A 15,183-nucleotide genomic window follows, 5' to 3' on the forward strand; every position below is an offset into this window, starting at 1 on the left:
ATTTCCGCTGCTCGGAATCGGAATCCCACTTTTAACCTAGAGCGCTGTGGAGGACCAGAAGGAAAGCGACGCCGCTCGCCGGCTGAGGATTTCCCAGGGCTCGGCGACCAATGAGCGGGTGGCGGGGGCGTGGCTTGCTGCGGCGGGGTGGGAAATGATTCGCCGTTCGTGGAAGGGGAAAAGCCTCGGCCGCCGGCGGATCCGGAGTCATTCCGCCTAGGTCGCCAACGCGATCGGCGGCGTGGGGGGGAGAGTGAGCCACGTGAAGATGGGTCGCCCCAGGCCTCGATGAGCGGCTGCCGTCCCTCGGCCCCTCCCTCTGGGTGGGTATAATAAATAAGCCAGACAGGAGGAGAGGCACAAAGCAGCTTCCCCGGGAAAATGCCCCCCGGGCGCGAGAAATGGAGCCGCTCGAGCGCCGCGAAGAGGGCGGCGTGCTTGCTGGCTGCGGTGTACGGGCTGAAGATCCTCTGCCCGCTCGTCCGCAGGCGGCTCCGGCAGGCTGGCTGCAAAAAGGACCCGCAGCAGAGGCAGATCGCCAGCAGCAGCAGCAGCCGGGCTGACGGCGGGGATCTTCCGAAGGAGGTGGCGGAGCTGCAGCTGCTGCCTTGCCCGGGTCTCCCCGCCGGCAGAGCGTCTCCGGCGGCCAATGCGGAATTTTTCCGGCAGCTTCTTGCGCTGCGCAAGATCCTCTTCCCCAAGGCGGTGAGCGCGGAGAGCGGCTGGCTGTGCCTGCACTCGGCGGCGCTGGTGTCGCGGACCTTCCTCTCCATCTACGTGGCCGGCCTGGACGGCAAGATCGTCAAGAGCATCGTGGAGAAGCGGCCGCGCAGCTTCGCCTGGAAGCTGATCAAGTGGCTCGCCATCGCCATCCCGGCCACGTTCGTCAACAGCGCCATCCGCTACCTGGAGGGCAAGCTGGCGCTGGCTTTCCGCACCCGCCTGGTGGATCACGCCTACGAGACCTACTTCGCCGACCAGACCTACTACAAGGTGATCAACATGGACAGCCGGCTGGCTAACCCGGACCAGTCGCTCACCGAGGACATAGCGATGTTCTCGCAGTCGGTGGCGCACCTCTACTCCAACCTGACCAAGCCCATCCTGGACGTGGTGCTCACCTCGTACACCCTCATCCAGACGGCCAGGTCCAGGGGGGCCAGCCCCATCGGGCCCACGCTTCTGGCCGGGCTGGTGGTGTACGCCACCGCCAAGGTGCTCAAAGCCTGCTCGCCCAGATTTGGCAAGCTGGTAGCCGAGGAGGCCCATCGCAAGGGCTACCTGCGCTACGTCCACTCTCGGATCATCGCCAACGTAGAGGAGATTGCCTTCTACAGGGGCCATAAGGTAAGAGGAGGAGGAGACACAGGAGCTGGGTGACATCGGAGACAGGAGAGACCTCTGAGCTGTAGTACAGTACTTGGCAATCTCCTGCTGCTGCTCCCTCCTGCTGCTGCTCCTGCCCCCATCCCTGGGAGAGTTGAATTCCTATGACACCCAGACCTGTTTACTATATAGGTTCCTGCAGGCTTGGTAAAGGAGCCTTGTTTTTCTCCTTTATCTGGAAAAGGCCAGAGCAAGTGCTGGCAGTAGTAGCATAACAATCATTAGCTCTCTCCCATTAGTACATGCTAAGTACTCTTTTCTTCCTACAAAGGGTGAATTTCCCTTCTGTTGCAGCCACAGTGGTTGCAGAACCTGAGGTTTGGGATTAATTAATACAGAATAAAAAGGCCATGGACTCGTCTACACACTCCCATGTGAACCCCATTTTCTCTCCCAGCTGTTTGGATGACTAGTGCAGGCCAATGCATGACTAGCTCAGAAGTAAATCCATCGTATTCAGTAGGGCTTACTCCCGTGTAAGAGTGCCAAAGGCTGCAATCCCTAAACTCTTACTGGTGAGTAAGCGCCATTGAACTTGGAGGGACTCCTGAGAAAACACATGTGAGGGCTAAAGATAAAATGGGCCTTGTTTTCATTCATTTCTTATAGATTGTTCTTCATATTCTTTCAAATGTACCGGTTGCAAGAAATCATTTCCCCTCCCCCTTCTGTCTCACCCTGATCGATGCAGCACTTTCACTTGGCAGCCTGGGGAAAACTTTGCTCTTTCAATGTGGACAGCAATACAACCTTTGTCCATTGATCTGTGTAGCTAAGCAGAGATGCAGCACTGCAAAGTCTTTAAATAGCTCAGGCCAAAGTGTTGTGGGTGCTTTAACAACTAAAGTTACATAAAATGAATGGGTATTTTAAAAAAACCAAGGTGGCAAATATATTCAATGCACATTTTAAAAAATTGTTTTAATGTGGGGACAGAGTTTTCCACCTTAAAAACAGGTTCTTCTTATGTCTCTAACCTGGACTTGGGTCTTGCTTGCACCAGAGCTTCCTAGGGTGTCACATTGGTCTTTAGCACAGGTGGAAGGAGAAGAAGTTGTCCTCCTCGGAGCAGTACAAGGAGAGCCTCCCATCACCATCATGGCTGTGCTGACGAACAAGGAACTAACCTAGACTGAAAGCTGGTGCAAGAACAATGCAGGACTGATTCATTCCAGCTGTATCTCCAACTTCCCCCAAAACATTGCTTTCTCTTGGTGGGGTAGGAGAACTGGGGGGGGGGGGACATCTGGCAACCCAAACGCCCCTTTGGTTTCAGATAGTACATGGGTAAACGAGACTAGAAAACCTGGAACAAACTAAACCTCCTAGAACAAAATAATAAACCAAGAAGCTTAGTCCTAATAATAATAAACCAATAATAATAAGCCACCTGGGTCCCTCATAGCAGAACCTATAGAAGGGTTAATCCTCTGAAAAATAACGGACTGCTCATTTTCACGTTCATCTGCCAGGTACCTCAGCCCATATCAGTTATGCAGACTTAAATGGAGCATTTCCCCACAAAAACAGAGTTGGGAATTCCCAAGGATACTCAGCAAATGATGTTTCGCCATACTTCAAAGATTACGGCTCCAGGCAGAAGCATACAAACATCCCACTAATTTTGATTATCATAAGCAATTTTAATAATCAAGTTTGACTGAATCAAAGCTCCTAGAAAGGCACTCAATTCTCTGAGTCTAAAATCAGCACCAAAGCCATTAAGATATACCAGTAATTTACTTTTAAGTTATTTATGCTTGCCTTGGCTCCTGGTTTGTATTCTGATGGAGTTAAAAATAACAACACAATGTTTCGTTTTGATTTTAAGATGGGCATTTGCTAAAATCACCATTCATTTGCAAACAGCAATTCTGATTCATAAATATCTGTGCTCGTTATAAAAGTATTATCATAATCCATGCTGTAAGTGATTGAGTTGATGCTAGCATTAACTGGCCAGATGTTCAGCTGGTATATGTTGGTAGAGATTCCTTAAGGAAGCAAAATGAAGAGGGTTGCAGGATGTTTAAAGGATGAGCTCTTATTCCAAAGCAGCAGTGTCCCATAGGAGCCGGAGGGTGTACCTTGTTCCATAACATTACAGCTTGAAAGGATGCCATAGGATCAAAGATCTACACTGAACTTGATGGAGAAGCTGTAGAATGGGTAGAGTTGTAATGAGTCACCATTTTATGCGACTGAGGAGATGGAGCTTAGTGGTAGAACATATATGGTGTCCCACGTTCAACCCTCTCACATTTATATATAGATCTGGAAGCAGGGCTGGGTTGTACTTCTGTCTAATACCCTGGAAGTCTCCTGCCCATCAGAGTAGGCAGCGTTTGGGCTATAGTTACAGTCCTCATGGAACTGGGGTGGGTTGAAGGTTGCTGTTGGGTGTGCACACCTTGATCTGTGAAACAACCTGGATCAGGTGTCTTGAACCAACAGGTCTACCTATGTGACCATATTAGTATAAAGGTTGCTTTTCTGGGTGGTTCCAGATGGGACACAAAGTGGAAACATGAGTGAGTAACCTTCTCTTGCCATGCTTATTATCATTATCTTACATGAAGCCTGGGAATTAACGTATCTCCATTAGTGGCTGTTGTCCATTGGGAGTGGTAGGAGAGAAGGCAGTAAGTAAAACCAGAGTCAATTAATTCTAGTTTTGTCTCCATCCTCCTCCCTGCTGAGTTCTGCAAGAGCAACTCTGAGGCTAAGGTGGATGAAGCTGACAAGAAGTGCCACCTCTCTGGACTGGTTGTAATAATTTGGGCACGCAGGTGCGGATTGCATGAGGGCAGGCCGAGGTTGGTGAAACAGTGCTTTGCTTGCCTTAATGAACCAGCCTCCTCTACATATCTCACTTCCCAGAAGATATGTCCAAGCTACCCTGTTTGGGTTGTTGAGTTGATCGAAACTACATATACCAGCTGAGACTTTGCCTAACAGTATTATTAATTTATACCCCATCCATCTGGCTGGGTTTCCCCAGCCACTCTGGGCAGCTCTCAACAAAATATTAAAAACATGATCAAACATTAAAAACTTCCCTAAACAGGGTTACCTTCAGATGGCTTCTAAAAGTCAGATAGTTGTTTATTTCCTTGACATCTGATGGGAGAGCGTTCCACAGGGTAGCTGCCACCACCGAGAAGGCATTCTGCCTGGTGTCCTGTAATCTCACTTCTCTCAGTGAGGGAACCACCAGAAGGCCCTTGGAGCTGGACCTCGGTATCTGGGCAGAACGACGGGGGTGGAGACGCTCCTTCAGGTATACTGGGCCCAGGCCGTTTAGGGCTTTAAAGGTCTGCACCAACACTTTGAATTGTGCTCGGAAACGTGCTGGGAGCCAATGTAGGCCTTTCAGGACCGGTGTTAATTTCACTATGGTGTACTACCGGTAAAAGCCAGGTAAGAATATGAGTCTTCTTTCTAGTCACCTGGTATTGCTGGCTTCTGTCTGTCTCTGGACACATATATATTCACTTGTCTAGGCTTATCTGTTTAAAGTGCACACATATTCACATGTACCATGCTCTGAACTGTATCTGAATTTTTAAACTGTAGGTAGAAATGAACCAGCTACAGAAAAGTTACAAAGCTCTAGCAGACCAAATGAACCTCATTTTGTCCAAACGCTTGTGGTACATCATGCTGGAGCAGTTTCTGATGAAGTACGTCTGGAGCAGCAGCGGTTTGATTATGGTGGCTGTACCTATCATCACTGCAACGGGATTTGCAGATGGCGGTAATAAAATTTTATTGAACGTGAAATGTTTTGTGTGGCAGTTTCGTCTCAGTGGGATTATCTGGAGGAATTGGCCAGAAAGATGTCTACAGATTCTTAGCTGCAGCAACCCTGTGTCTGCCCAGCCCTGTGTGGCTAGCTTGAGCAACTCTAGGAAAAACTAAGTTATAGAAACAGCTGGCCTACCCAAAAACCTTTTGTTGCCTTGGGCAAAATAGTAAATGGTGCCCCCAGGCTCAAGTCAAGGTGCTTAGTGCCCAAGGTAGGTCAAATTACCTTGGTGCCTGAGGCAGAAAATCCCCCAGCACGTCTTCTTGGCAGTAAACGTACAATAATACTAAATGAAACAACTACTGATTTGTTGCCTTTTAAATAAAGGTGGGTCCAGCTATTGCTATGACTCGCATGCAATTTTTGTTCTTTTCTTAATTGTTTCTGATAACTATTTTAGCACATCATGCAAGACCTTTTCTGCTCTTGCAAGCAGTCTCAGAAAGAAAGAGAAAATGAGATTAGTAGTTCATACCGTGTAATCAATACATTAAACTGACTTGTAGAAACACTATTTATTATATTGTACTCAGCATTTAGTTATCACCTATCCCTCTGTAGCAGTGGGTATATGCAAATGGAGTCTGAAACAAACCATTGAATGGGCAGCCTGGCATGTCAGGATACTCCAGGAAATTATTCTCTCTCTTTCCTCCCCACCCCACGCCTCAAAAGAGGCTTAATTTGGGATGCATAAATCTCTGAATTTCAGTTTCACTCCCTTTTGTCATTTTTCCAGACTTCTCCACATTTCCATATCAGTTTGCGTTTTAAAAAAAAGTTAAGCCCCCCCCTCACAACACAAACATAATGCCCTAGTAGTGACAAACATAAAATGATTCCCCACAAAGTACGTTTCTTTATTCAACTATGCATTATTGTAATATTCTGAAATTGGGGGGTGGGGCTTGTTTTTAAAAATAACAAGAACATATTTAATAGCTGCTCTAGTGTTGTTGTTGTTTAGTCGTTTAGTCGTGTCCGACTCTTCGTGACCCCATGGACCATAGCACGCCAGGCACTCCTGTCTTGCACTGCCTCCCGTAGTTTGGTCAAACTCATGTTCGTAGCTTCGAGAACACTGTCCAACCATCTTGTCCTCTGTCGTCCCCTTCTCCTTGTGCCCTCCATCTTTCCCAACATCAGGGTCTTTTCCAAGGATTCTTCTCTTCTCATGAGGTGGCCAAAGTATTGGAGCCTCAGCTTCACGATCTGTCCTTCCAGGGAGCACTCAGGGCTGAGTAAAAACAAGCAAATGAAAGTCAAGCCTTGAGAGGAATTTGTTCTCTCGGCACATGCTCTGAAGGGACATAACACAGGGACTTTGCTGAAAGTAATTAGTTCTTTGCCAGTGCCTGGAAACACCACCTTGAATTCTGTGGAAAAAATGTGGTAATATAAATGATAATAATAATAATATAATAATAATAATTTATTATTTCTACTCCACCCATCTGGCTGAGTTTCGCCAGCCACTCTGGGCGGCTTCCAACAAACGATAAAAAATACTGTACATCGGTCATTAAAAACTTCCCTAATGAAACAAATTGTTAAGAGTTCTAGTAATGATCAGTAATTAATGGTAGAGGTGATGAAATTATTCAGGATTTACAGTACAAATCCTATGTGACTCTAATCCGCCCCTGAGCTCAGTGGAGCTTACTCTCCCAATTTCAGGCCTGGCTATGGGCTAGATACAGTCATGGTTGTCTTCTTGGATGACTTATACCACGCATCACCAAACTTCAGCCCTCCAGATGTTTTGGACTACAATTCCCATAATTCCTGACCACTGGTCCTCTTAGCTAGGGATCATGGGAGTTGTGGGCCAAAACATCTGGAGGGCCGCAGTTTGGGGATGCCTGACTTACACTGAGGGCTGAATGAGGAAGTTCAGTTGGATTGGTTCTCCAGAACCTCTATGTAACTTTCCATATCATCAACCATGGTATCTTTCTGGAACATTTTGCTGGGTTGGCCATTGACCCATGGTGCGCCACAAGATTCCATTGTGTGCCCCCTGCATTTTAACATCTGCATCAAAAATTGAAGGAAGTACAGTCGTACCTTGGTTCTCAAACGCCTTGCTACTCGTATGTTTTGACTCTGGAACGCTGAAAACCCAGAAGTAAGTGTTCCGGTTTTTGAATGTTTTCCGGAAGCCGAACAGCCAATGCGGCCTTTGCTTGAGTGCAGGGAGCTCCTGCAGCCAATCGGAAGCCGTGTCTTGGTTTTAGAATGGTTTTGGGAGTCAAATGGACTCCTGGAATGGAGTGTGTTCGAGAACCAAGGTTCCACTGTAACAAGGCTTTGGCTGAAGTGTCATCACTCTGCGAGTGAAAATGTTGTTTCCATCTGCTTCTCCAAGGGAGGTGATGCTCTGTATATGGCTGCCTTTTAAAGATAATTTGGAACCTTCCAGCGATGAACAATATGACTTAAAGGTAAAGGTAAAGGGACCCCTGACCATTATGTCAAGTTGTGACTGACATGGTGTTGTGGTGCTCATCTTGCGTTATTGGCTGAAGGAGCCGGCGTACAGCTTCCGGGTCATGTGGCCAGCATGACTAAGCTGCTTCTGGCGAAGCAGAGCAGCACACGGAAACGCTGTTTTTCTTCCCGCTGTAGCGGTCCCTATTTATCTACTTGCACTTTGACGTGCTTTCGAACTGCTAGGTTGGCAGGAGCTGGGACCGAGCAATGGGAGCTCACCCCGCCGCGGGGATTTGAACCACCGACCTTCTGATCGGCAAGCCCTAGGCTCTGTGGTTTAAATCTTCCTAAATTCTACTTTGATGACAGGTGTGTTTGTTTTTTACACACACATAATAGAATTTGCCTTCAGTCAATTGGGCTATGGATTATGTTTTATTTTAATGATAATTGATTGTATTCCCTTCTGGGATCATTTTGTATGATGAAAATGGAGACAGAATGAACAAACAAACGAGTGAAATATTTTTAAGACGGGAATCAAACCGCTGGGTAATGGCAAAGCCGAAGGCAATTGTTTTCCTTTGTTTGCCCATGTTATACTATTTGTATTTATTTTTATATAAAAAATTATGTCCCACCCTTCTGGTCCCTATGGCAGTACTCAGGGTGACTTGCAACAATTTAAAACTGTACTGTCCTTTAAAAACAACACATGTGTTTTTGAAATCCCCAAAATCGTGAATCCCTTCCTGGAATTTCAGTTTTATATTGTAATTCAATTAAAGTTCAGTGAAAATACAACAGAAGCAGACACATGAATCACACCTTTAAAATAAAATATTAGGTGTTTAGGAAAGAAAAAGCTTGCCAAACTTTATAAAAGTCTTCACCTTCTTCTCTTTTTCTTCTTCTTTGGTGATCACTCGTAGCCGAGTAAGATTGCCTTCCATAACACGGTTTTAACAATGAGTCTGTAAGTGACGGTGGAGGCCAATTGCGTCTTCACCAACCAGCACATGACAACTAGAGAGTGGCTTTTTTTTTTATCCCTGCATGGTTTTTGGTGCACCTCAAAAGCCCTATCTCTTGCCACAATCAGTTATGCTCCACACTAAGAGGAGTGGAGGGAGCAGGTAAATTGATATAGCAGAATATATTCCTTTGGGTATTTTGGATCAAAGGCCTTTGGGTCAAACCTTTATGACCTGATATCTACATGGTCCTCTGAGCACTCCTCCAAGGGCTACATACCAATGTCCCCCAAAATGTGTGTAGTAAAAAAGTGCCCTCACACACACTCGCACACATGTATGTATACCAGAGCACACAGACACCATGATTGGACTGTGGAATATGGATCCTTGGCCCTAGATGGAAATCGTAGCACAATTTTGACCGAACACAATTTCCCCCACATCCTCTCCCCCTGCCAACTGCAGCAGAAATCTATGCCAGGTACTTCACCATGTGACCCAAATCAGATCGGTAGGATTGCATTTGTTTTTGCAGCTGCCGCCACCAAACTACCAGGGGTTTTCAGGGGCCATATCAGACTTCCGGGCTACGCATTTGCCACCTGATTGTAGGGTTTTAAATGTAGCTACCAGTGCTTTGAATTATGCTGAGATGCAAATATGAAATCGAGTTGCTGCAGTCTCTCCAAAACTGTTCTTCCAAAACCGGAATCACTCAAATGCTCTTGTCCGGAATCAGTCAAATGCTCTTGTATTTTTGATGACTGTATAGTGGGGAGACTTTAGGCAGATGCTGCAGTTTCCTTTCCTTCAGTGTGCTGGCAGGAGAAGGAATATTTGTCAAGGTCTCCTTGACACATTGCTGCTGCTGTGACAGGACCATTCTTTGAGTCAAGATTTGGCAACTACATTTGACTGATTCTGCTTTAACTTCACAAATTTTGCCCACATCTCTTTTCCTTATAGAGAAGTTTATCTTTAATGGAGTTAAAATATGCTTCGAGTAGGTTTGCTCTAATTAAGCTAGCTTTCTTTCTTTCTTTCTTTCTTTCTTTTAGAACTAGAAGACGGTCAAAAACAAGGGATGGTCAGCGAGAGGACGGAAACCTTCACCACTTCAAGAAATTTATTGGCCTCTGGAGCAGATGCCATTGAAAGGATTATGTCTTCTTACAAAGAGGTACTGGATGAAATACTGTATGATTGACAGCAGAAATGATAACAACTGGGGTTTTTTTGGGGGGGGGAATCGTAAACATAGTCTAAAATGGAATTGTGTATACCCATTTGAGGGAGGGTGGGAACAGGAAATCCGGACAAGATCACAGGCTTCAAAAGTTCCTGGATATAATCACTATTTAATTCCAAGGTTGTGCATTTTAAGAGCATTTGTTGTGGCTACTTTTGAATACAGTCTTCCCTTGGATCCCGAATGACCTGGAACTCGGGCGTTTTGGCTCCTGAATGCCGCAAACCCGGAAGTGATTGTTCTAGTTTGTGAATGTTCTTTTGGAACCCGAATGTCCCACAGGGCTTCCGTGGCTTCTGATTGGCTGCAGGAGCTTCCTGCAGCCAATCAGAAGCCGCGATTTGGTTTCCAAATGTTTTGGAAGTCGAATAGACTTCCAGAACGGATTCCGTTAGACTTCCAAGGTGCAACTGTATTTCTTATAATGACCATAGATGCAAGTCTTCCTAAGGAATAAATAGGCTTGAATCCCAAGTTGCTCCTCTCTTTGCGTAAAGTGATTCTCACCAACTTTCCCCTCCATCAGCAGCTTCCTGCAGCATATTCCACACCATTCTCAAGAGTCCCCCAACCAACCCACCCACCCAGCCACCAGCAGCAGGGGGATGGGAGATGGGGAACTCCCGTTCAGTGAATGTAAATAGCTTGGGGTTTGGGGGATTTATGCTGTCTGGAGTTTTTGAAATACTGCTTTGTACATGCAATTACGAAGGAAGGCTGGGATCCAAATTATAGAGACTGTCATCAGGGGAAGGGTGCTTTACCACCACAGCCACTGTACACAGCGGTGTAGCATCAGTTGCTGGTGCCCAGGGTGGGTGGGTGCGGGTGCTGGGCAGGGAGGGTATCAGCCCATCCGATGCCACCAGAGTGACGCCATCCCCACCAGAGCAAAGCGGGGCTGTCCTAAGCCACCTGCCCACCTGCACAGGGGGAGCCCAGCCGGCCGACATGGCCCTTGACAGATGGAGAGGAGCACTGGGCCAGGCTGCTCTGGGGTCGCTTGCGTGGGGGCACCTGTTTCACGCCCCCTCAAAAATTGTGTGACCCCCCCCCAGCACACACACATCCCCACGCTATGCCCCTGACCATACATGCACTTCAGATTTAGCAACATCAGTATAAACATTAGGGGTAGAATTCAGCATCATGCTAGTTCTCTCAGCACAAGCATTTCTGCTTGCCAGATGGAATTATCTTCCTTCTGCTCTCTCCTAGTCCTGTTCTGGGGTTCTCATGTCCCTCCAGAGCGGCTTGGGGGGGGGGGTAAGTGTGGGGTGGAGAGGAGAAGGGGCAATGCCCCATTGTACCAGTGAGAGTTCTTGTAGTGGCTTCCACAAGTGCACTGGGTCACCCCAGTTGTTTCTGTGAAGAGAAGGGAGAATTTTGCTCAACCTTACTCCATACAGGCAACATTTTAATGTAAGTTTGATTTGCAATCTACAAGTCCAAACTTAAGCACCATAGATGGGTAAAAACTGTGTGTTCATTTCCCAGGTTGGTTTATATTTCTTGCTGTGAAATAGATGTCCACATTTTATTATTTATTTATTTATTCATTCATGATGAAACTAATACTATGCAGTGTAATACTAGAGCTACACATGCAGATTTACAAGTCCAAATCTGTTGAATTGTGTGGAAAGTTCCAACACCAAGCTCCTCATTTTTTGCCAAGACTGTTTTTGAACCCGGGTTGCTTGGGCTAAAAGACAACTTTCTACAGCGTTTATGTTTGCTTACATGTAAGATTGGCTTGTTAAGAAATTGAAATGCATATCTGAAGAAGTGTGCATGAAAGCTCATACCAATAACAATAATAATAATGATAATGATAATTTATTTGTACCCCGCCCATCTGGCTGAGTCTCCCCAACCACTCTGGGCGGCTTCCAATCGAATATTAAAACAATATAGCATTGACAATGACAAACTTAGTTAGTCTCTAAGGTGCTACTGGAAGGAATTTTTCTATTTATTTTTTTAGTGAGCTTATCCAGGCTTTAAAGCTTGATCGGCACCAACTTCAGGCTTCACTTTCTGCTGGGATCAGCTGAGATTGGCTGGAAATCTCAGTAGGGCTGCCAATCTCAGCAAGCTTGAAGTCACTGCCTATTTGCTGATATCTAATTATCTTAGCAGAGTGACACTGGCAGGACCTTTCTGTAATGTTTTAATGTCACTTCCGTTGATGACGGCAGAGGCTTCTTCTCCCTACATGAACCCCCGATCCCCTCCTGTGTTTTAATTGGCACCTAGGAAGACACGGTGGCAGCTAGTGGAGGAGTCCCAACCCTTCTGCTTTAATAGAAAGTGCCATGGGGAGAACAGGACAGGAAAGCTACTGCTGCCCTCACAAAAGGTGGCATTTTAAATGTTTGTGTGTGTCGCTTTTTAAGACGCTGTTGCTTCTGGCCACTTATTATTTATCATCATCATCATCATTCTTACCCTGCCCACCTGGCTGGGCTGCCCCAACCACGCGGGCAGCTTCCAACGCATATAAGAACATTCCGTATTGGCCTGAATATAAGCCTCACTTTCCCCCCAAATTCTGACCGTGAAAAGTTAAAGTGCAGCTTAAATTTGTGATCTTACAAAAATGGGCTTTTACGATATCGCTGCTGAAAAAGACATATGGTAACACAGAATGGGTGTGAGTGCCTGCAGAATTGTAAGTGAGCGGCATATATTCGGATATTGTCTCCCCCCCCCTTGAATTTTAAAGCTGTGGCTTATATTCGGGTGCGGCTTATATTTGGGCCAATACGGTAATAAAACATTGAACATTAAAAACTTCCCAATACAGGGCTGCCTTCAGATGTCTTCTAAAAGTTGCTTTTTACCTCCTTGACATCTGATGGGAAGACGTCACTGCTGAGAAGCCCCCTCTGCCGCCGCCTGGTTCCCTACAACTTCGCTTCTTGCAGATAGCTGCCAGAAGGCCCTCGGAACTGGACCTCAGTGTCCAGGCTGAATGACAGTGGTGGAGATGCTTCTTCAGGAGCAAAGGCTGTTTAGGGCTTTAAAGGCCAGCTCCAACACTTTGAATTGTGCTTGGAAACACACTAGGAACCAGTGTAGAGCCTTTAGGTCTGGTGCTATACAGTGGTACCTCAGGTTACAAACGCTTTGGGTTACAAACTCTGCTAACCTGGAAGTAGTACCTCGGGTTGAGAAATTTGCCCCAGGATGAGAACGGAAATCGCTCGCCGGCGGCCCGCGCTGAGAAGCAAAAGCGCGCCTCAGGTTAAGAATGGTTTCGGGTTAAGAACAGACCTCTAGAACGAATTAAGTTCGTAACCCGAGGTACCATTGTATATGGCCCCAGTGGCTGCTCCCAGTCACCAGTCTAGCTGCCGCATTGTGGATTAATTGTAGTTTCTGGGTCATCTTCAAAGGTAGCCCCACGTAGAGCGCATTGCAATAGTCCAAGCGGGAGATAACCAGAGCATGTGCCCCTCTGGCGAGACAGTTAAACACCCCTGCTCCCACCCAGTTTGGAGACAGACACACACACACAGGTTAACCAGCCCCGTTTCAGGGCACAGAGAGTTCAGGGATGAAGCCCAAAACTTCTGCCAGCCCCAATTAATTGATGGAATTTGCTCTGAGAAGACCTGTTGATGCCCACAAGCTTATATAGCTTTAGGAGACAGTGATAGCTAGCTGTGACGTCCGGATTCAGATACACTATGTCTTTTGAAGCAAAAGGCAACTTTTGCTTCAAACCTGTGCGGGCTTCCTGGTGGCAATTGGTTGGCCACTGTAGGAAACTGGGCTCTGGGCTAAATGGATTTTTGCCTTGATCCATCAGGGTTGCTCTGATGTTCTGCATGTGCTTCCTAGCGCAACTAATATTCCTCTTTCTTAACTGGTGTTGCTGGTCCAGATGTTTCGGCCTACTTCCTTTCTGCCAGCAGATGGAGACGGCACATTACAGCTTAGGGTTGTCATAATTTGTGGATTGGGAACTTGCCAGCTTTCAGAATCTTTCCCCATCGCACACCCCAGAAATTTGGGTGTGGTTTCCTACGTTTTTGGAAGACAGGCTGAGCCAGGGCCGAAGGCACAGGAATAATTTCAGCCGCCATCTTATAACAGAGGCATCGCGGAAGAATCAGATAAGGAGTGAGGGCCTGAGTAGAATGAGACAACATTATTCCGGTGAGGGTGGGTGGGATTTGCACTGAAACATTTTCCTACACGCAAAAATCCAGGCAACTTTCTCCAGTGAAATTGGGGGCGAGGGCAGGTCGGGGAGGAGTGCTTCCACTTGGATGTTCAGTGTTGAATCAGCAGGTTTGGTTCACTTGTGTTTAATGGGGTTTTCACGCAACACTGTCACCCAATCCTTGTCATTCAACATCTGCCCTGTGAGGAGAAATAAGAGGCCGAGGGAAGGAGGCACACAGAACATCAGGCCTCCTCCAGCCAGACTGCTCCTGCCTCTCCTGGGCAGATGGTATCCATTGGGATACTACGAGGAGGAGGAAGGATGTGCAGGAAGCAGACACAATAGGGCCTGCTCTAGCAGGACTGTTCCCTCCCCACAGCCAACTTTAAATGTTATCTCATTTGTTTTAGTCCCTAAAAATTGTAAATTGACTTGGATGCCTTAGGCAGAAAGGTTGTACATAAATACAAATTAATGATGATGATTAATTGTTATTATTTATTTCACTTGTGGATCTTCTGTCTCTTCTCATGCTGCAAAAAGCAGTCTTTTAAAAAGAGAATGGAAGAATAGCACCGTTTTCACAATGTAGATGCCTTTAGCACTACTTGTCAATCTTTTTTAAAATAGTGGGGTTTCGACATGGGCAGGAACAGATCAGGAAGGGAATTTATCTCTACTTAACACCCATTCATTATAACCCTTGTGGTGGGCAGCATTTTATGCCCCCATTTTTGTTTTTTAAAGTCAATCTTTCAGTTATTGCTCAAATGCTTTTCTAGTTAAAGAGAGGTGTATAATATCGTAACGCTATGGAATTCGTGTTGTGCAGCAGTATGGGATTAGAGCAGCATGTTGTTGTAGCGCTGGACATCTCTTTTCGGTTGTTTTTTTTTTAAGCCAGAAAAATCCTACAGCTGTTGTGAGGGACAGAAGTTACAGGCAGGTCCCTCCCATCTTAAGTAGCAGCTCGTCGCCCAGCGCGAGTGCTAGTGGGGAGGGAGATATCTCCAGCGGAGACTCAGGAAGTGGTGACCGAGGCTCAGGCAAGGTAGCGGAGCCCATGCCCAGTGTGGGAAGGGAAGTGGGAGGCAAGGGAAGAAGGCCAATCCCGCCGACCCCGGAATTGCGCAGGAAACGACGGGGGCGGAGA

General features: G+C 46.6%; 1 protein-coding gene across 1 annotated transcript in view; it reads left to right on the top strand.

Moving 5' to 3' along the window:
• The first annotated feature begins 203 nt into the window (after positions 1-203).
• The window catches only part of ABCD2 (ATP binding cassette subfamily D member 2), a 44,040-nt gene continuing 29,060 nt past the window's right edge, over positions 204-15,183 (top strand). The window contains exons 1-3 of the mRNA XM_035126486.2: positions 204-1,347; positions 4,963-5,143; positions 9,663-9,784. Of these exons, the coding sequence (XP_034982377.1) occupies positions 382-1,347; positions 4,963-5,143; positions 9,663-9,784 (1,269 nt within the window). The 5' untranslated portion in view covers positions 204-381. The remainder of the gene's footprint in view (positions 1,348-4,962; positions 5,144-9,662; positions 9,785-15,183) is intronic.

Source organism: Zootoca vivipara, chromosome 10 (genome assembly GCF_963506605.1).
Source record: "Zootoca vivipara chromosome 10, rZooViv1.1, whole genome shotgun sequence".
Lineage (NCBI taxonomy): Eukaryota > Metazoa > Chordata > Lepidosauria > Squamata > Lacertidae > Zootoca > Zootoca vivipara.